Genomic DNA, 22,124 nt, shown 5'->3' on the forward strand with positions numbered 1-22,124 from the left:
TACAACATGATTTTGGCAGTACTCAAGGTTCCTAAGAGCACAGTGTTCCCCATAATACTTAAATGGAAGATGTTTGGGACAACCAGAAGTATTTCTAGAACTCGCCGTCCAACCAAACTGAGCAATCGTGGGAGAAGAGCCTTGATGAGAAAGGTAAAGAAGAACCCCAAAATCACTGTGGCTGAGCTCCAGAGATGCAGTAGGGAGATGGGAGAAAGTTTCACAAAGTCAACTATCACTGCAGCCCTCCACCAGTCGGGCCTTTATTGCAGAGTGGCGCAACGGAAGCCTCTCCTCAGTGCAAGACATCTGAAAGCCCACATAGAGTTTGCTAAAAAAAACACAAGAAGGACTCCCAGACAATGAGAAATAAGATTCTCTGGTCTGATAAGACAAATAGAGACCTTTTTGGTGATAATTCTAAACGGTATGTGTGGAGAAAACCAGGCACTGCTCATCACCTGCCCAATACAACCCAAACAGTGAAACATGGTGGTGGCAGCATCATGCTGTGGGGGTGTTTTTCAGCTGCAGGGACAGGATAACTGGTTTTCACTGAAGGAAACATGAATGTGGCCCAGTACAGAGATATCCTGGATTAGAAGAATTCATTATAATTACATGCCGCCGTCAGTGCACAAGAACCGGACCATAGAAAGAAGGATGAAGTACAGACTGTCGAGGAAGTGCAGGGCGCATGCGCGGGATTCAAGCACCACAACTGTACGAAACATGTCAGTGTGATGTGCCTGGGAGTGAAGTGGTAGTATAATGTAAAGCGGAGGCAGGATTTCGTCCAGTCATCGCACACCCTTGAGCCTGGAAGAAATCTTAAGCATAATGAAATAAAAGGCTATTTTTCCACATCTAGACAGCAACTGTGAGGCATGCAAGTAAGACTAGATTAACATCTCTATTACCTGTATGCCCATAGTAATAGGTCATAAATGTCCCGGGGGTGACAGATTCCCTTTAAAAAAAGGCTTAAATATAGGCTCTCATGCACATCTAAAATCAATTGATATTTTTATCCAAAGACAAGATCATGTGACTCAAGAATGGGGCATAACAATGGTTGACTGGCTATATTTAACTTATGTTTGATATCTTTTATAGGATAAGATTCCTACTATTTTATAATATACTATATAGGTGCGCATGTCTGTTGTGTGTGGAAATACACTGTTTGTTATGTCTCACTTGTTCCAACATTAGTTGTGTATCCTGCTTTTTGTGATTGTTAGCATTGTTTTCTAACAGAAACCCTTCTAATTACTATAAAGCACATAATATTAATGCAATAAATTAATATGTGTTTGCTATTTAGGACCACCAAACAATATTAAGGGCCTGGGCCGTCAAAGACTTTGCTCCAAATTGTCCCCTGTATGTTCAGATATTGAAACCCGAGAATAAGTTCCACGTCAAATTTGCAGGTAATGTCCATGTTTCACATTATTATTATTATTATTATTATTATTATTATTTTCATTTAATAAGTTTTTATTGAAAATTTTCCAATTTACAAAATAATTCAGCAACTTTTTAAGCATTAAAATTGAAATCATAAGAACAAATGAGTACGAAAGGTTAATCAATCTTAAAATAATAATTAGTGGTACAATTATATGTGTTAAAATGTGCTGAGATCATCTTATAAATGTTTCCCTTTTACATGTTGTGTAATGACTGTGTCTGACCACGTGGGAGCACATCACTACGTCTGCCAATATAAGTCCTTATACTATCATATAATATCTAGTGATGAGTAGTGTTGAGCATTCCGATACTGCAAATATCGAGTATCGGCTGATATTCGCTGTATCAGAATTCCGATACCGAGTTCCGATATTTTTGTGATATCGGAAATCGGAATCGGAAGTTCCTATAAGTTCCCAGGCGTGTGCGGTACGTATGGTTCCCAGGGTCTGGAGGAGAGGAGACTCTCCTTCAGGCCCTGGGATCCATATTCATGTAAAAAATAAAGAATAAAAATAAAAATATGGATATACTCACCCCTTGGACGGACCCTGGACCTCAACGGTGCAACCGGCAGCCTCCGCTCCTAAGAATGCAGTGAGTGTAGGACCTGCGATGACGTCGCGGCTTGTGATTGGTCGCGTGAGCGGTCACATGAGCGGTCACGCGACCAATCACAAGCTGCGACATCATCGAAGGTCCTTCACTCTGCATTCTTAGGAACGGAGGCAGACGCTTGCAGCGGTGACAGCCAGGGCTCGTCCGAGGGTGAGTATACCCATATTTTTTATTTGTATTCTTTATTTTTTATATGAATATGGATCCCAGGGCCTGAAGGAGAGTTTCCTCTCCTTCAGACCCTGGGAATCATCCAGGATCACTTCCGATATTTGTGTCCCATTGACTTGTATTGGTATCGGGTATCGGTATCGGCGATATCCGATATTTTTTGGATTTCGGCCGATCCAATCCGATACCGATACTTTCAAATATCGGAAGGTATCGCTTAACACTAGTGATGAGTGAATATACTCGTTACTCGAGTTTTCTCGAGCATGCTCGGGGGTTAGTCCCAGAAGTGTCTGCTCACTGCTGACCAGTACTGGCTACTGTGAAGAAACCAGATTGTATCTTAATTTCCCAGACAACCATGTTTTTGCAAAAACCAAAAGAACTGGGTTTTTATCTGTATATTGGCTTGTGAATTTAAGTGTTTATGTCTGGTGGGTCAAGAAGACAGTCTTGCCCACTTATATACTATCTAACATACTGTGTAAAGATACCTTCACACTAAGCAACTTTACAACGATAACGATAGTGATCCGTGATGTTGCAGCATCCTGGATAGCGATATCGTTGTGTTTGACACGCAGCAGCGATCTGGATCCTGCTGTGATATTGCTGGTCGTTGCTGAAAGTTCAGAACTTTATTTGGTCGTCAGATCGGCGTGTATCGTCGTGTTTGACAGCAAAAGCAACGATGCCAGCGATGTTTTACAATGGTAACCAGGGTAAATATCGGGTTACTAAGCACAGGGCCGCGCTTAGTAACCCAATATTTACCCTGGTTACCATTGTAAAAGTAAAAAAAAAACACTACATACTCACCTTCTGATGTCTGTCACGTCCCCCGGCGTCCGCGCTGCTGTTCAGAGCTTCCTGCACTGAGTGAGTCAGTGCCGGGCGGAAAGCAAAGCACAGCGGTGACTTCACCGCTCTGCTGTTAGGGCCGGCGCTCACACAGTGCAGGGAAGCGGACACCGGGGGACGCGAATGTGAGTATGTAGTGTTTGTTTTTTTACATTTACACTGGTAACCAGGGTAAACATCGGGTTACTAAGCGCGGCCCTGCGCTTAGCAACCCGATGTTTACCCTGGTTACCCGGGGACTTCGGCATCGTTGGTCGCTGGAGAGCTGTCTGTGTGACAGCTCCCCAGTGACCACACAACGACTTACCAACGATCACGGCCAGGTCGTATCGCTGGTTGTGATCGTTGGTAAATCGTTTTGTGTAACGGTACCCTTAGTGTGAAGGTACCTTAAAGGCCCCGTCACACTTAGCGATGCTGCAGCGATACAGACAACGATGCCGATCGCTGCAGCGTCGCTGTTTAGTCGCTGTGTGGTCGCTGGGGAGCTGTCACACAGACAGCTCTCCAGCGACCAACGATGCCGAGGTCCCCGGGTAACCAGGGTAAACATCGGGTTGCTAAGCGCAGGGCCGAGCTTAGTAACCCGATGTTTACCCTGGTTACCCGTGTAAAATGTAAAAAACAAACAGTACATACTCACCTTCGCGTCCCCCGGCGTCTGCTTCCTGCACTGACTGAGCGCCGGCCCTAACAGCAGAGCGGTGACGTCACCGCTGTGCTGTGCTTTCACTTTACGGCCGGCAGTCAGTCAGTGCGGGAAGCAGATGGCAAGGGACTCGACAGACACCGGAATGTGAGTATGTAGTGTTTGGTTTTTTTTACATTTACGACGGTAACCAGGGTAAACATCGGGTTACTAAGCACGGCCCTGCGCTTAGTAACCCGATGTTTACCCTGGTTACCAGTGAAGACATCGCTGAATCCGTGTCACACACACCGATTCAGCGATGTCAGCGGGACCTCAATGATCAAAAAAAGGTCCAGGCCATTCCGACATGACCAGCGATCTCACAGCAGGGGCCTGGTCACTGCTACGTGTCACACATAGCGAGATCGCTACTGAGGTCGCTGTTGCGTCACAAAACTTGTGACTCAGCAGCGATCTCCCTAAGGGTACCGTCACACATTGAAATTTCCATCGCTACGACGTTACGATTCGTGACGTTCTAGCGATATCGTTACGATATCGCTGTGTCTGACACGCTACTGCGATCAGACACCCTGCTGAGAATCGTACGTCGTAACAGATCGTTTGGAACTTTCTTTCGTCGCTTGATCACCCGCTGACATCGCTGGATCGTTGTGTGTGACAGCGATCCAGCGATGCGTTCGCTTGTAACCAGGGTAAACATCGGGTAACTAAGCGCAGGGCCGCGCTTAGTAACCCGATGTTTACCCTGGTTACAAGCGTAAACGTAAAAAAACAAACCGTACATACTCACCCGTCGGTGTCCTTCAGGTCCCTTGCCGTCTGCTTCCTGCTCTGAGTGCCGGCCGGAAAGTGAGAGCAGAGCGCAGCGGTGCTGCGATCTGCTCTCACTGTACGGCTGCACTCAGAGCAGGAAGCAGACGGCAAGGGACCTGAAGGACACCGACGGGTGAGTATGTACTGTTTGTTTTTTTACGTTTACGCTGGTAACCAGGGTAAACATCGGGTTACTAAGCGCGGCCCTGCGCTTAGTTACCCGATGTTTACCCTGGTTACCCGGGGACTTCGGCATCGCTCCAGCGCCGTGATTGCAACGTGTGACCGCAGTCTACGACGCTGGAGCGATGATTATACGACGCTGCGACGTCACGAATCGTGCCGTCGCAGCGATGAAAATTTCAATGTGTGACGGTACCCTTAGTGTGATGGGGGATTAAGTCTGTAATAGTGACTGTACATTGAGTGTGTTAAGCTTTGTTTATTGATGTGTGCTTATATGCTAATAGTGCTACCTAATCCCATCACCATCCCAACCACCTCAGCTGCGGTCTCCCATTCTTCTCCAGCCACAGTGGAGCCTACTCAGCAGAGACGTCGATCCCAGCATCTGGCTCAGGCAGATACTGTGCGCTTAGTTACTGCTGCCCTTCCAGCCATTGTAGCCAGTACTGGTCAGCGGCGAGCAGACACTTCTGGGACTAAGTCCTGCTTTTCTCTTTCTGAGCATGCCCAAGGGAAGACCTCTCATTGGCGGTCGGGGGTCACATGCTCAGGTCCTGTTTCAGCTCCTATTCGTCCACTAGGAAGGTCCTGAAGAAGCTACAACTATAAAAAATTAGCATGGCCGCACGGCCATGCGCTAGTATCAATTGTGTTTGGCTGTTGCCAGTGGATGCTCTACCACTCAGTCATATGTGGAGAGTCTGTTTAGTTCTGGGGCTGTACAATCAGGCAGGCAGCTAGCATCAGTGGAGGCAATTGGCCTTTGCTTAGCATCTGGTTCCTTCACGTGTGTGGTTAGCTCAGAAGAGTTCCAGAGCAAGCAGAACCCTAGTTAGGGTAATAGTTTTCTGTGTACAGCGCGACTCTGTGAGGCAACAGAGGTCACTTACATTTCACACGGGGTGAGGTTAACTCATGTGTGAGCTCAGTGTCCATCCGCCATTACTTAGCAGCATGTATCTCTGCATGGTGGACCCCGGGCTGCGAACGCACCTCGTATATATCTCTCATTACTCAGTGCGTTCCGCTAGCTCTAACAAAGAGCTCCTGTAATCTGTGAGGGATTTGCTGCAAAAGACTTATCTGGCAGTTGCTTCTTTTGAAGAAAAACAAAAAAGATTGGTGACAGAAATTCAGTCCACCCATTGTTACCTGACACTAATAAACTTATCATGTTGCCTTATAAGTTGCATATAGGTCCATTTACACAGACGATATTTCCATCGATCAGTAAACCTTTATCAATTGGTGGTTGTTTGAATGTCTATTTACAAAGGATGTGAATTGAGCGATCTATACTTGATCGTTCAGTGCGCATAAGCTGCCATTGTTCTCGGCAATGCGATTCCTGTTTACACAGCATGATGTTCCGCTATCAACAGTGATCCTTTCTACTGCATATAAGTGTATTTCACCAAAAAAGTGAGCATTTCACTTGTTCATTGGGCAGCCTATTTACATGGCAAGATAATCATGAAACAAGACATTTTAACAATGCTTATTGATGATTATCATGCATTGTAAATGCCTATTTTGTCTACAGTTTTGACATACTTTTTTTAACCCAGTCCTCAATAGAGGTAAATTGATTTGTAGTCACTTTAACATCTTCACAACATTTGATCTAAGTTTATGTCATGATAGGGAGGGGTTCTCTCAAAATGATGTAAATTTATGTAATGGCAATCATGCAGGAACAGTGCCCACACAATCACTGCCAGAAACTTTTTAACTAATAGTGGAGCCTCGGCTGTCATCGCCAAGAGCCAGTTAACTCCCTTAATGTCGTTATTAATAGTGATTGCAGCATTTAGAAGGCTGGGAGTGAGATGGGGCTCCCCCTCCTACAGGATTGTCAACCTATTGTTGCCATGTGTTGCCAAGGTCGTCATGATGACCTATGGGTTTGGCACCTATGGTGGCTTGTTACGACTATTCCAGGAGCATGGTGTAAAAGGCATTCTTTAAGTGTAGCAATGACAGTTAAAATGCATTGCAGTGCATTATGTCAGTAATCTGAGTAATAAAAGTTAAAGTTGTGAGATATATAATTAGTGCCCTGCATGTTTAGCTTGCTGCACATGTATTAAGATATTAAATAAATACATGAAAAAAAGACTTGTGGTTCCCACCCATTTTTGATGACCAGCAAGTGTAAAGCAGACAGCTGTGAGATGATATTATAAGTCTGGGAGCATTATTGGGCCTCTCCCAGCCTAAAAATACAGCATCACAATGCCTTGGCTATTCCCGACTGATCTGGTGCATTGGAAATTGGGATAATGGAGCTGGGGTTGGTGACAGCTGTGATTTGTCAAAAATCACAGCTGGCATCAAGCCTTGATTTTAGTAATGGATATTTGTCTATCAGACAACCTTACTACTAGCCCAGTTATCATAAAAACAAACACGCACACACAAAAAATACTTTATTTGCATAAATGCTCCTCACTTTTCCTGGTTCATCAATTTATTAAAAACAACAATCAGGGCAGATCGACATAGTCCTGAGAATCTGACATAGTCCACCAAATCTGATGAAACTGATAATTGGATACCTGAAAAGAATAACAGGAGAGAAATAAAAACAATACCTTGTCCTTTGTTCATCAATTTATTTAAAAAAATGTTTCTTCACAGGTCCGACAGTCCAGCATTCCCCGAATCGGGCCTCGGCAATCTAAATAGCTAGCAGTTACGCTAATGCTCATCAGTGTCCCCGATTCTCACAGAGGGCAGGGTGACTCAGCAACTCTGAAGAGTGTTATCATTAATGACGTCCCCGCTGATCAGAGTTGCTTGGTCTCGCAGAACGCAGCATGAGTTGCAGACTCTGATTAGCAGTAACATCAGTACCCAGCGACTGTGAATAGCAGTAATGTTACTACTATTCACAATCGCCAGGGTAAGATTCGGGGATACGCTAAACTATGTCAGATTATAATGGTGGTGCATGTCTAAGTGTTTTCGGTAGGTATGAAAAGTGACACCACAAGTACCAGAAACTTTGACGTGTGAAGGGGGCCTAAATAAGATTTGTTCAGTACCTAGAATCTTTGAAGTAAAGGTACCTTCACACGAAACGACTTTACAACGAGAACGACAATGATCCGATAGCTGCAGCGTCGCTGTTTACATCGCTGTAGAGATGTCAAACACAGCAGCTCCAGAACGACGCAGGAGCGATCCAGTGACGTAGCGGTGACGCACTTATCGTTCTCACAGGTCGTTAGCTCCATGTTTAACATTGCTGGCATCGTTGCTTTTGCTTTCAAACACGACGATACACGCCGATCTGACGACCAAATAAAGTTCTGAACTTTAATCAACGACCAGCGATATCACAGCAGGATCCAGATCGCTGCTGCGTGTCAAACACAACGATATCGCTATCCAGGACACTGCAACGTCACGGATCATTGTCGTTCTCGTTGTAAAGTCGTTTCGTGTGAAGGTACCTTTACTGAGAAAAGTGGAGCAATGAAGAGCAAAGTTCATGATCTGATAATATTATATTGTCCATATTGATTTCTTTCACAAGGGAGAGAAGCTTTGTTCAAAAGAAGATATGGTCTAAAGAATGGCGGATCATTTGAAATTTGAATTTGCTATTTTTGTCGAATTTTCCCTTAAAAATTTCATACACAGCGAATAAATCTGTTGTGAATCAAAGTACTAAACAGCCTGTAATTAATAGCAAAATGCATGTGTGGCACTCTGAGTTCTCATAGGACTGTATTTAACCCATTTTGAGTTCTTTAATGAATTCACAGGCTTGTTAATGTCCATGTGAACTTGAGCTATCTGGCTTGGAAAAACAGATTGTAACCAGTAGAACTAGTAGTTGTTTTTTTTTTGTCTGTAGGAATAAAGTTCATTTTCTCTTGGCAGCAGGGTTCTCAGTGCGGGTATTGGAAAGCTTCAGAATGCTGTTACCCTGCAGTTTAACCCCTTATCTGCATGTTAATAGCGTATTTTACATGATAGGTTCCTTTTTAATAGCCATTGAATGCTACCATAGGGCTTTATGTCTGCATCTCAGCTTATCATAGTGAATTATAACAAACAGTAATTAGCAAAAGTCAAATGTGGCAAGTAATGACCAGGAAATTATACATGGGAAACAGATAAGATTGGAGTCCTATTAAACGCTAGAAATATTCTATATGCAAATGAGAATATCGCTTATATGGATCATTTCATGAATGATTTTCATTAAAAACTAAAACTAATTATGGCGCTTTAAGGGCACTTTGATAATGAGTTAATGTGTTATGTTTCATTGCACACATGTGCAGCCATTTCACTAAACGCCACATAGAATTATGCATAATTGCTTTATACACAGTATAACACTGAAATATGATTTCTTTTGGCACATCCAGCAAGTGAAACAATGCACAAAATGGCTGCGAGGGTTTTTAAATTCTAAAAAGCATTAGTCAAAAAAATTAAAACAAATAATTAATTAGTATAATAGTATTAAAATTCTATTCACATTCCATCACATCCTGACAGATGGATATTTAACGTTCCAAATTCTACAGATGGAATTCAAGGGCAAAGTCATGTTTTCTTTTATGATCAGAGATTTTCCTGAGAGAGGATTACTCTTTGTGTACTAAACTCTTGAGAACTACCCATTTCCATGTGATTGTCAGGCTACATTTATTCATCTGCAGTCTTACTTACACTCACCGGCCACTTTATTAGGTACACCATGCTAGTAACGGGTTGGACCCCCTTTTGCCTTCAGAACTGCCTCAATTCTTCGTGGCATAGATTCAACAAGGTGCTGGAAGCATTCCTCAGAGATTTTGGTCCATATTGACATGATGGCATCACACAGTTGCCGCAGATTTGTCGGCTGCACATCCCAAAGATGCTCCATACAAGGCAGGATGGATCCATGCTTTCATGTTGTTTACGCCAAATTCTGACCCTACCATCCGAATGTCGCAGCAGAAATCGAGACTCATCAGACCAAGCAACGTTTTTCCAATCTTCTACTGTCCAATTTCGATGAGCTTGTACAAATTGTAGCCTCAGTTTCCTGTTCTTAGCTGAAAGGAGTGGTACCCGGTGTGGTCTTCTGCTGCTGTAGCCCATCTGCCTCAAAGTTCGACGCACTGTGCGTTCAGAGATGCTCTTAGGCCTACCTTGGTTGTAACGGGTGGCGATTTGAGTCACTGTTGCCTTTCTATCAGCTCGAACCAGTCTGCCCATTCTCCTCTGACCTCTGGCATCAACAAGGCATTTCCGCCCACAGAACTGCCGCTCACTGGATTTTTTTTCTTTTTCGGACCATTCTCTGTAAACCCTAGAGATGGTTGTGCGTGAAAATCCCAGTAGATCAGCAGTTTCTGAAATACTCAGACCAGCCCTTCTGGCACCAACAACCATGCCACGTTCAAAGGCACTCAAATCACCTTTCTTCCCCATACTGATGCTCGGTTTGAACTGCAGGAGATTGTCTTGACCATGTCTACATGCCTAAATGCACTGAGTTGCCGCCATGTGATTGGCTGATTAGAAATTAAGTGTTAACAAGAAGTTGGACAGGTGTACCTAATAAAGTGGCCAGTGAGTGTATATAGTAGGGTTGAACGGTTACTTTCCCTTCCACATTTTTTGATAAAGATAAATTTAACTCATAGAAAATGTAATATAAAAATTGGAAGTTGTTGCAATTGCCTTTGGAAAAAGAAATATATTTAGACAACCCTATGTTAGGTGCCGAGTTCCCACCGCTGCACAGGAGGAATCTCGAACCACCTCAGCTGCGGTCTCCCATTCTTCTCCAGCCACAATGGAGCATGCTCAGCGGAGATGTGGGTCCCAGCATCTGGCTCAGGCAGATACTGTGTGCTTGGTTACTGCTGATCTTCCAGGTTCAGCCATTGTAACCAGCACTGATCAGTGGCGAGCAGACACTCCTGGGACTAAGTCCTGCTTTTCCTCTACTGAGCATGCCCAAGGGATGACCTCTCATTGGATGTCGGGGGTCACGTGCTCAGGTCCTGTAGCAGCTCCTGTTGGACCACTAGGAAGGTTACGGAGAGCTTCCTCTATGAAAGGTTCGCATGGCCGCACGGCCATGAACTAGTGTAAATCAGTAATTGTGTGTGTGTATGTATGCCTGTTCTGGTGAAAGCTCCGAATGATTCCATCCCTAGAATTGATGAATGTTCGTGAATGTTGGAGCTATCTAGTGCCAGATAGTGCCATCCAGCACAAGGCACAATTTACACTGGGTCTAAACAGCAGTTTCCACCAGTGCGGCGCTGTACGCACTCCGTGTGGCTATCTCCAGTTTCTCCTGACAATTCGTCAGTGTAGGGTGGGAACTCCCACTTGATCCCAACATCTGACTCAGGGCGTCCTCATGCACGGGCTCAAAAGCCACCGAGGGTCAGAGCGGGATCAATCACCAGCATAGTGGGGATGAATTGCAGGGATCCCACTAGTATCCATTTGCTGCACCCTGTGACTGCTAACAGGGCACAGCGTTACCTTTATTCCCTACCACTCTGTGAAGCAACAGAGTTTGCTCCTATACAGACTGGGTGATGGAACCCATGTCTATTCTGGCGTAGTACCGCCATATAGTGCCGCCATTAACTAGCAGCAGGTTCCACTACTGCACGGTGGACCCCAGGCTGCGAAGGCACCTTTACTATCATTATATTTACTCAGTGCGTTCCGCCAGCCCTAACACCCTACAGCTTACATTGAAAACCTAAATTGATTATTTAACAATGTTCCTCTACAAAAATAAATTACCAAATGTCCAAATATTAACGGGGCACTTCAATTACCATTACAACACTAGTCCCATATATATCCACATGATGAGACTTAATGCACTTTTTAGATGTGGTTTTGAGCACCTTGAGGGGTGCAATTTTTAGAATGGTATCACTTTTGGACATTTTCTGTAATGTAAACCCCTCAAAGTCACTTCAAATGTGATGTACCTAAAAAAAACAATTTTGTACTTTTTGTTATCAAAATGAGAAATATCTGCTCAAATTTTCACCACTATAACTTCCCCAAAAATTGTGCTGATGTAAGGTAGAAATGTGGGAAATGTTATTTATTAACTATTTTGTATGACATAACTCTCTGATTTAAGGGCATAAAAATGAAAAGTTTGAAAATTGCAAACTTTTCCAAATTTTCTGCAAATTTCCGTTTTTTCACAAATAAATTCAAGTTATATTGAATAAATTTTACCACTGTCAAGAAGTACAATACGTCCCAACAAAACAATTTCTGATTCATTGGAATCCATTGAAGTGTGAGACTACCATCATTTAATAGACAATCATCTTGACTATGTCAAATACAAATTAGACTATTTAGCATATGATTAATTGCATAGATTCTTGTCATGTCACTGCATTGTTACTGTTTTGCTCCTAAAAAATATAAATTTTATTCTTTACTATTTTGTAAATCTACCTTTGGCTTTCAACACTGCCTGAATCCTTCTACGTTAGGCATTCACTTGATCATATTCAAGCATGTCACTAGCAAAATCTAATCTGAGGTCTCTTCTACACTTTTCCAAAGTGGATGCATATTGTTTGACTCATTTGGGTATGAATACAGTTTTTTCTTCAACTCTACCCACTGGTGTTTGATTGGGTTGAGATCTGAGGACTGCAGAGGCCAATCCTTCATCTCTATTTCATTGTCATTGAACCATTTTTTGCCAATCTTGACATATGTTGCTGGAGATTTTCCTGTTGGAACACTATGTTGTCCTTTTCACACCCATAGTACTCGAGTGTGTGAAGTAACTCATCTTAAAAGATACCCACATATAGCTAGCATCGAGACCACTATCAATCCTGGTCAAGTATCCATTGCCTTTGGCTATGAAACAACCCAATATCATCAGGCTTCTTACACTGAACTTAAAGTTCCTTAAATTTTGAGATCCGTTTGCCACTTATTCTCCTTTTACTTCCAGAACCATTTGCACAGAGCCTACTCTATTGACCTTCATCTCATAGCTCCAAATGACCCACCAGTTTTTATTCTTCTACTGTCAACTTTTCATACTTTTTTGCAAACTCGAGCCAACTCTTCTTATGATATTTAAGTCGAGTCTTATTCACCTCTTTTTGAGCCGCCGTTTCAGACTTGTCTGATGTGCGTCACACGGTGCTTGTATAGACTTACGTAATCTCACTATTATGAAGAATATGAGCCACCTCCAGTGCCTTTTTATTCACACCAGAACTGATAGACCTTGTGATAGATAAGCCTACTTCTTTGCTCTGATATTTTACCTGAATGTCCATCTCTTGGTTTTTGAATACATGGACTGACTTAATTTTGTATTCTTCTAACTGTCATGGCATTCACATCATGCATTTTGGCAATTTTCTTAGCCAAGACACCGCTATCAATGAACTGGAAGATGCTGTTTCTCTTTTCTTGGGAAATCTTTTTCATGGCTGCTCTTCGATTCAAACCAGTGACCTTTCACTTGGGAACAACCTAATAACTAGTGATGAGCAAACTAGTTTGGAAATCGATTGCCAAACATAAATTCGGCACAAATATGGCACATTCAAGATTCGTGATAAGATACACAAGCAACATTTTTGAAAATTGGAAAAAATTTGCAACGTTTGGTAAAAAGTGCAGGAAAATATTTGTTGCCACAAAAGTATTTTCAGCACTTTAACAATGATAATGGTGGTGTATCTTGAGCGCTTGGCACGTGTTTGATGAGGGGAGTGGGTTTTCCAGAGCTCAGAGGCGCGGCATTCTTGTTAACAGTTTTTTTCCCTAACTTTATATGTGCACATTGCGACTAGCCAATCAGGGCAAAGGAAAGATCCACAATGTCCTGACACAAGGGTATCTGTCACTGGCTGCTGATGTCATATGTCCCTCTCCAAATAAAGAACGGACACGTTGTTTTACACTGTAACAGCACAGAGAGGCTGCTGCAAGATTTTAGCTAGTTAGCTAGGTGATTGTTTATCAGTCAGATAGTTTAGCTACTGTAGCTATTGTCCAGTGTGGCTGTGAAATTGATCTTCCAGCATTTTTTTTGCCATTACTGAGGTCCACAGACAAAGCCATGGCATACAAGTGTGTTGTGCACTGCTTCTATTGTGCTCCATGCACGAGTATAGCACAGTATATATAATATAATATATACTATACTATATAATATAATATAGCATAGTAAATCTTTTTCTTTCAGTGGCTAAATGTGAAACAGCCAGCTGTATCCCACCTTGTAATTTAGTTCTGTGGTTATATAAAACTATCTGCAGACCTAATGCACATTAAAAAAATATATAATTTTTCTATTGCAAAACGTTATACAGCTCGCCATTTCCCACTTTGTCATTTTGATAGGTTGAAATTAAGCTGTCTGCAGAGCTCACGCACATAGCCAAAACATTTTTATTTTACTAAACGTCATACAGTAAGGGACCTGTCTTTCAAATTGTTTGTAGCATCTAATGTTTTATAGATGCCTTTTTCCAGAGAAGCCCCCAAAATTCTTCTGTTACTAACGTCATGCACTAGTGGACATCTGACTTTCAAATTGTTTGTAGCATCTAGAGTGTTATAGAGGCCTGATCTAGAGGCCACCAAAAATTCTTCTGTTACTAATGTCATACATTAGGGGACATCTCACTTTCATATTGTTTGCAGCATATCGTCTTTGTCATATAGGCCTCATCCACACTCAAACAATTATTTCTTCTTTGACTAATGCGATTCAGCATGCCATATTTCACCTTTTAATTTACTGAAATTCAGCTGTTTGCAGAGTTAAAAATCTAATTTTTTGCTGCTTATACTGTACTCCCACAACACTATCTGAGCAACATGACTGGGAAAAAGCGAGGCCATGGTGGAAGGGAAATTAAACTTTGTGTTCAAGGTGTACGTGGGGTAGGTGGTAATGTGAAAGCACTAGTGAAGCAACAACATCCCATGCAAAGACAACTGACAACGTCTTTTTACTAGATGGGCTACTTCACTATCTTTCTTTGGCAGACTCAGATTGGTATGCCTTGTTGATGAGGCCCAAAAAGAGCATGTGCTCGAATGGATTGCAAGTGCAGCAACAAGTGGTCTCTCCTTCTCTTCCTCCACGTCAACATCACACACAGTACAGTCCACATAGATGGCATCCAAATTCCCCTTGCTTCCCCCCACGTCCAAACTCTCCAACCATACAACTGACTGTATGGAACCATGGACGTATGAGTCTGAAGAGGTGTTCACACATTCTATTCCATGGTAATAACTTGTATTATTTAAGATTATTGTACTTGTTTTTATTATGTATACCCCTCCTCACATGTAAAGCACCATGGAATAAATGGCGCTATAATAATAAATAATAATAATAATAATGGTCATCAGAAGTGCTTTCAAAAGCTTCAGAGTTAAAATGAGGAAATCTGCACAAAATTTGTTATAGCTTGGATCTGGGGCAGGACAAAGTAGGGTCCGAGCAGCATCCTAACTTTTGTCATCAGACATTTACCCCCTGGGGGAGGTGATCCTGATTAGACTCAGATATCAGAGGCTCACCTGGACTATACTGTGCTGTCAGAGGAGGAAGTGTAGAAGGGTGACTCTAAGGTCGAGGAATGTGATAACACAGGAAATTATGATGATGAGGTGTCAGATTGCAGTTGGCATGAACCTAAAGGCACATAGCTGAGTAGGTCATCTGAGGAGGAAGACAAGGAGGTTAAGTTGTGCCACACTTCACAGACACGTAGTAATGTAGCCATGATGAGCAATGCATCCTCAGCCACAACTATGAATGTGACCAGCAGCATCTGCGGGTCTACACAGCAGGGGTGGCAAGGGTTGCCTAGCCTGGGCCAACTCACGTAATCTCCCAACTTTGCAAAAAAAACTGAGTAGAGGTAAAAAGTGCAATAATTTGACAACTACATGTATGAACCTTCACACGCTCATTCAAAATGCGTTACACTGGGAATCCCACTGCGCTAAAATGCAGACCAGCAGACATTAACAACCATCCACTGCCCCATCTATCACATCTGCTGCTTCTTACTCCTCCTCCAATACTGTGCCAACCATTGAGATGCAAATCTTCGACGGCAGAACTTTGGGTTCTTTACCTACTCCAGTCATGCTGACTGAGAGCCCACCATGAGCTGTAATGGAAGCGGACATGCCTGCTGTTTTTGACCGATCTCAGAGAACGAGCACACCACAACTTTCTCAATCTACCATAACATCTCTGCCTGCACCCCTCTCACGATTGAGCAGTTTGTCCATTTCACTGTACTCCGCCCTCTCTCAGAACTGCAGCCAGCCCACGGCACCACAGTTATGGTCATGTAAAAGATTGTTTCCTCCTATGCATGACAAAGCTAAGAGGTTAAACTTCACCATCTCCAAAATCTGTTGATCACGGAAATGCTGCCTTTCCACCCGGTAGATACAGACGGTTTCCAAAGCTGATGGCTGTCGCAATGCCCCAGTACCAATTGCCCAGTCACCATTACTTTTCTAAGAAAGCTGTGCCTGCACTACACCAGCATGTTGCAGACAACATCATCCATTCCATGACTAAATCTATGTCTTACAAGGGTGCATTTCATCACAGACACATGGACAAGTAAGCATGGCCAAGGGCGTTACATCTCACTGACTGGGCACTGGGTGACCCTGGTGGCTGTGGGGGCAGGCATTGCTTCAGAAGTCTTGGAATCCCCTAGGCTTGCAGGACAAACCTCTACATTTAACACTTTCTCCACTGCTTCTGCCTCCTCTATCTCTTCTAGAGCCTCTACCTGCGCTGTCAACCTCTGCCTTAATGAGACACGCTTTCCAACGGTGCAGAGCAAATCCCCACCACCTCTGTACTGTGCAGCCAAGGTGCACCACAATCAGGCAGTGTTAAAATTTATATCCCTTGGAGCTCGCAGGCATACAGCTTAACCCCTTCATGACCAGGGGTATTTTCATTTTTTTGTTTTCGTTTTTCTCTCCCCTCCTTCCCAGAGCCATAACTTTTTTGTTTTTCCGTCAATATGGCCATGTGAGGGCTAATTTTTTGCAGGACGAGCTGCATTTTTAAACGACATCATTGGTTTTAGCATTTCATGTAATAGAAAATGGTAAAAAAAATCCAAGTGTCATGAAATTGCAAAAAAAGTGCAACCCCACACTTGTTTTTTGCTTGGCTTTTTGATTCTTCAGGTCATTACGAGTTCATAGACAACAAACATGTCTAGGTTATTTTTTATCTAAGTGGTGAAAAAAATTCCAAGCTTTGCTTAAAAAAAAATTGAGCCATTTTCCGATGCCCGTAGCGTCTCCATTTTTCCGTGATCTGGGGTCGGGTGAGGGCTTTTTTTTTGCGTGCCAAGCTGACATTTTTAATGCTACCATTTTGGTGCAGATATGTTCTTTCGATTGCCCGTTATTGCACTTTAATGCAATGTCGTGGGGACCAAAAAAACGTAATTCTGGCATTTCAAATTTTTTTCTCACTACGCCGTTTAGCGATCAGGTTAATCCTTTTTTTTATTGATAGATCGAGCGATTCTGAATGCGGCAATACTAAATATGTGTATGTTTGATTTTTTTTTTTCTTTACTTTATTTTGAATGGGGCAAAAGGGGGTTGATTTAAACTTTTATATATTTATTTTTTCATATTTTTTAAAACATTTTTTTTTTTGCCATGCTTCAATAGCCTCCAGACTGTACAGACTAGGCGATATTGCATTTTTTATTTTGCTGCATTAATGTTGCTTAACTGCACTCTGTGATATCTTTAGTGTGGCTTCTGTGCCTGCTGTTGCTGCTGCTTATGATGTTGTGGATGTTAACACAAATTATTGGAAATGTGAACAGTCATGGTTGGACTACATCTGCTGGGTTGGCTTTAGTGGAAGATGTGTCGGTCCCAATTATACTATTTCTACTCCCGTGAAATTTATGCCACTTCAGTGATCTCAGGCCCTTAATTGTTTAAATGTGAAAACTTCTGGTTTATTGGGTGTAATGGATGTAGTGGGTGTTGTGTCCATATTATACTATATATGCTATGGTGAAATTGATGCCACATTGGTGGTGTCTGCAACTAATTTTTGGACATGTGAGCACTTCTGCTTGCGTGTACATCTGCTGTATTGGGCATAGTGGAAGACCTGATAGTCCCTATTATACTATTTATACTGTGGTGAAATTGATGCCACTTGGGTGGTATCTGCCAATTATTTTTGGAAATGTGAACACTCCTGGTTGGGTCTCCATCTGCTGGATCGGGTGTAGTGGAAGACCTGTCAGTCCATATTATACTATATAAACTGTGGTGAAATTGATGCCACTTTGGTGGTGTTGGCCAATACTTTTTGGAAATGTGAACACTCATGGTTGAGTGTACATCTGCTGGATTGGATGTAGTGGAAGACCTATCGGTCTCTATTATAACATTTCTACTGTGGTAAATTTGATGCCACTTTGGTGGTGCCTGCTAATAGTATTTCTGCTGTGGTGAAAATGATGCCACTTTGGTGGTGTCTGCCAATAATTTTTTGAAATGTGAATGAGTTGCCCGCCAGGACCGTGGGCTCTAAGGTACCTGGTCCGATACTTAAAGGGGATGATGGTGGCGACCCGGTCTGTGGCCCTGGGTGCCCAAAAAAAGGGAATGTGTTTAAAGGGGTTTTTGAATAAAGTTTGTGTTCGTGATGCAACCTGTGGTATTTGGTCAGTGGGGGATCGGCGCTGTTTAAAGGGGTCCTCTGGGGTGATGTTATGGCAGCTAAGATGGTATAACTTCCCACAGGTGAAGTAGGTCCCCAGAGCTCCCGGTGTATAAAAGAGGATGGTGAGTGGTGCAGTAAAGAACGGAGGACAAAGGTTTGCAGTCTCTTTACCTGGTTTACTGAAGGCTTCAGGCAACCGCAGTCCAGGGCACCAGATCACAGGTACAGACACGGTCCGGCCAGCTTGGAAGCAAGTTCAGAGTCCCCTTTACCAGGTGGAAATGAAAGTTTTCCCACCAGTGCTTTGGTGTAGTCCCTTGCTGCCTGTGGCTTCTGACAAGTTCCTCACAGTTCTCTCTGTCCTCCATAAAGGTGGGACACTTACCTGTATGACAGGTGGCTTGAGCTTTTTTAGAGGGTCTCTATCATGACCAAGGCTCTATGTGCCACTGTGCCTCCTGGGTATTAGGGCAGACAGGTGATGTGTAATCCAGCTGTCCTGCCGGTTTCTTCTGTGCCTCATGGAGTCCGACACATCCTCGGTCTTCTGGTCTACAGGGAATCTGTGCCCTGCAGGGAGGTAGCCCAGTCACAGCTATCCTCTCCAGTTGTCACACTCCTGTGCTTTGCTCTCCTGCACGCATTCTACAATTTGTTCTTTCGTTTTGAGGCAAGGGGCTATAGTCGTAGGGCCATCAAGCGGGGGTACGAAAGAGCCAGAAGGACACCTCGGAGGGACCTACTATATTCAAAAAAAGATGTACGGGGCATGTGTACTAAAGCAGACAGAGTCCGTTTCATCACGACGTATAATCATGAATGGTCAAACGTCCGACAAATTTTAAATAAGCACTGGCCTGTTCTGTTGACAGAACCGGCATTAGTTTCTGCTTTGGGAGAGTTTCCATCAATGACCGCCAGAAGATCCCCCAATCTTGGTAATTTTTTAGTTCGGAGCCATTATATCCCCCCGCCTTTGAATCCATTTGGCACTAGGGGCCCATTGTTGGGGTCTTTTAAGTGCGGCCATTGCCTTGCATGTGCTAACATGCCACGAATCGCATCCTTTAAATCCTCCGATGGATCTAAGGTATACGACATCAGACAACACATTACATGTGGTACGTCTAATGTCGTGTACTATGCTATGTGCGGATGCTCTCTGATTTATGTGGGACTCACATCCAGAGAGCTCCGCATACGCGTTCGTGAACATGTTAGGGAAATAGGTGCGGCACGGACCACCGACGACGATTCTGACCTAAAGACACTCCCCCGCCATTTCAAACAATTCCATAACTGTGATGCGGGGTCTCTTCAGGTTAGAGGGATTGAGTGTGTCCATCTCGGGGTCAGAGGTGGAAATTATAAGAAAGTATTGGCACAACGGGAAGCGGCCTGGATTGTCCGCCTCAACACCCTGACCCCAATGGACTCAATGAATCCCTCAGCTTTTCTTCTTTCCTGGGTTAGGCATACTTATATATTATTTATCTCAGCCTTGTTACCGTTTCCTCTTAGATTATTTGTGGATTCATTACTTCCTGTTGCGCCCCTGCCCAGCCTATATATCTGGGTTCCCGGTAATGTGGGTCTCTTATTTGGGACTGTTTCTGTTTTTAAATTGTTTTTATTCATTGTATTTTCTTTTTGTGTTATTTTTTAGTTTACATTGTACTCTGTCCCATTCCGGCTCTCAGGACATCTCGTTTATGTGTATTTCATCATATGCAGCAACATATACACGCGCTACCATCTTTACAAGCATCCTTTATATTAATGTGATATGGACATCCATGTATTATATATGAAAAATTTTCTGTGTTTCGTTGCTTGTAATCTGTACATTTGTATAACAAATTGGTTCTGTTTTGGATTTTTATTTACAGTATCACATATGGCGGGTTATGTCGCACATGTATATGGGTGTGTATATATATACACATGTGTATACATGTATTTCTCATATTTTCTTACCATGGCCCGGTACGCCGCGGTGCGCATGCGCTGCTTGCGGCTCCACGCATTCCTGTTCGGAGCGGCGTCTCCCCGGTCTCGCGCAGGCACCGCTGGGTCCCCCGGCGACGTCTGTAGTGACGCCTGATGCCAGCTCTGACGTGGGATGGGGCGCCGCAGGTGCGCATGCGCCGCATCGCTGGCGGCTATTGGTCCAGGTATCCCATGTGACACCGTCACATGGGTAAGATTTTGCACTATTTGAAGGGTCCTGATTTGCCTTGGGGCACCTCCACTTGAGAAAGCCAAACATTCGCGTTGCGAAACGCGCGTTGGGGTTCTCTACGGATCGGTCCCTGCCTGGTCCACACCGCTCCCCTGCATTCTAGTGGTAAGCAGTGTCCTGTTACCTTCATTTTTTAGTGTGGTGCGTGCATTTGTCTCCCACAGTGGTGATACGGCTAAAATATTTATCTGCTTCCCTAGCAGCACTCTATGTGTGGGACTTTGCGGTGTGGTCTTGGCAAGTGACTCACTCTGTTTTAACCTTCCCTTTTCTATTTGTATATCATGTATTTATGCATCTTTATGCTTGTGAATTAATAAACACTTATATTTTGCATTATTCTTTGGCTCCGCTGGTACTCCTTTTTTCAATGATTTATATGGAGCGAGTTCGTTTTCTTGATTGCGGGTCTTCTGAGCACTATTTAGTACTCTGATTGTCCCGCCTTAATTATGCCTTGTTCTGTTATAATTTGTTCTTTCCTTCTGAATTCTCTTTCCCCAGGAGCTGTAGCAACTCTGGCTGCACGGCCCCATAATTCCTTCTGACAATCACTGTCTGACTGCTCTCTTCTCTGTCCTCCTGACAGACTACTCACTCACTTCCCCTCCAGCCAGAATATGTTTCTAGGGAAGTTCCCCTGAAAACCAGGTTCAGAGCTTCCCCTTCTGGCCTGGAGTGCAAACATGTTGCATGTTTGTGTTTACCTGATAGAAGAGATCTTCCCTTGCTTCCAAGCATGACATCACTCTCCCCGTGAGGAAAGCAATGTCACTGTGACAACCAGGACCCTGGGGTGTCACATGAACACTCCAGGTTGAGTGCCCATCTGCTTGGTTGGGTGTAGTGGAAGATCTGTCAGTCCATATTATACTATCTATACTGTGGTGAAATTGATGCCTCTTTTGTGGTGTTAGGCCATCATTAGTTTAAATGTGAACACTCCTGGTTGGCTGTCCATCTGCTGGATTGGGCATAGTGGAAGATCTATCGGTCCATATTATACTATTTCTACTGTGGTGAAATTGATGCCACTTTGGTGGTGTCTGACAATAATTTTTGGAAATGTGAACACTATTGATTGAGTGTCCATATACTGGATTGGATGTAGTGGAAAATCTGTCGGTCCATATTATGCTATCTATACTGTAATGAAATTGATGCCACTTTGTTGGTGTCTGCCAATAATTTTTGGAAATGTGAACACTCCTGGTTGGGTGTCCATCTGCTCAATTGGGTGTAGTGGAAGACCTGTCGATCCCTATTATACTATCTATACTGTGGTGAAATCGATGCCATTTTTGTGGTGTAAGGCCATCATTAGTTTAAATGTGAACACTCCTGGTTGGGTG

At 43.3% G+C, this 22,124-nt stretch overlaps 1 protein-coding gene across 2 annotated transcripts in view; it reads left to right on the top strand.

The window, feature by feature from the left end:
- Positions 1–22,124, top strand: part of KCNT2 (potassium sodium-activated channel subfamily T member 2) — a 1,359,842-nt gene that overhangs the window by 700,771 nt on the left and 636,947 nt on the right. For both annotated transcript variants that reach the window (XM_077277827.1, XM_077277828.1), the window contains exon 13: positions 1,328–1,436. In XM_077277827.1, the coding sequence (XP_077133942.1) occupies positions 1,328–1,436 (109 nt within the window). The remainder of the gene's footprint in view (positions 1–1,327; positions 1,437–22,124) is intronic.

This window comes from Ranitomeya variabilis, chromosome 8 (genome assembly GCF_051348905.1).
Source record: "Ranitomeya variabilis isolate aRanVar5 chromosome 8, aRanVar5.hap1, whole genome shotgun sequence".
NCBI lineage: Eukaryota > Metazoa > Chordata > Amphibia > Anura > Dendrobatidae > Ranitomeya > Ranitomeya variabilis.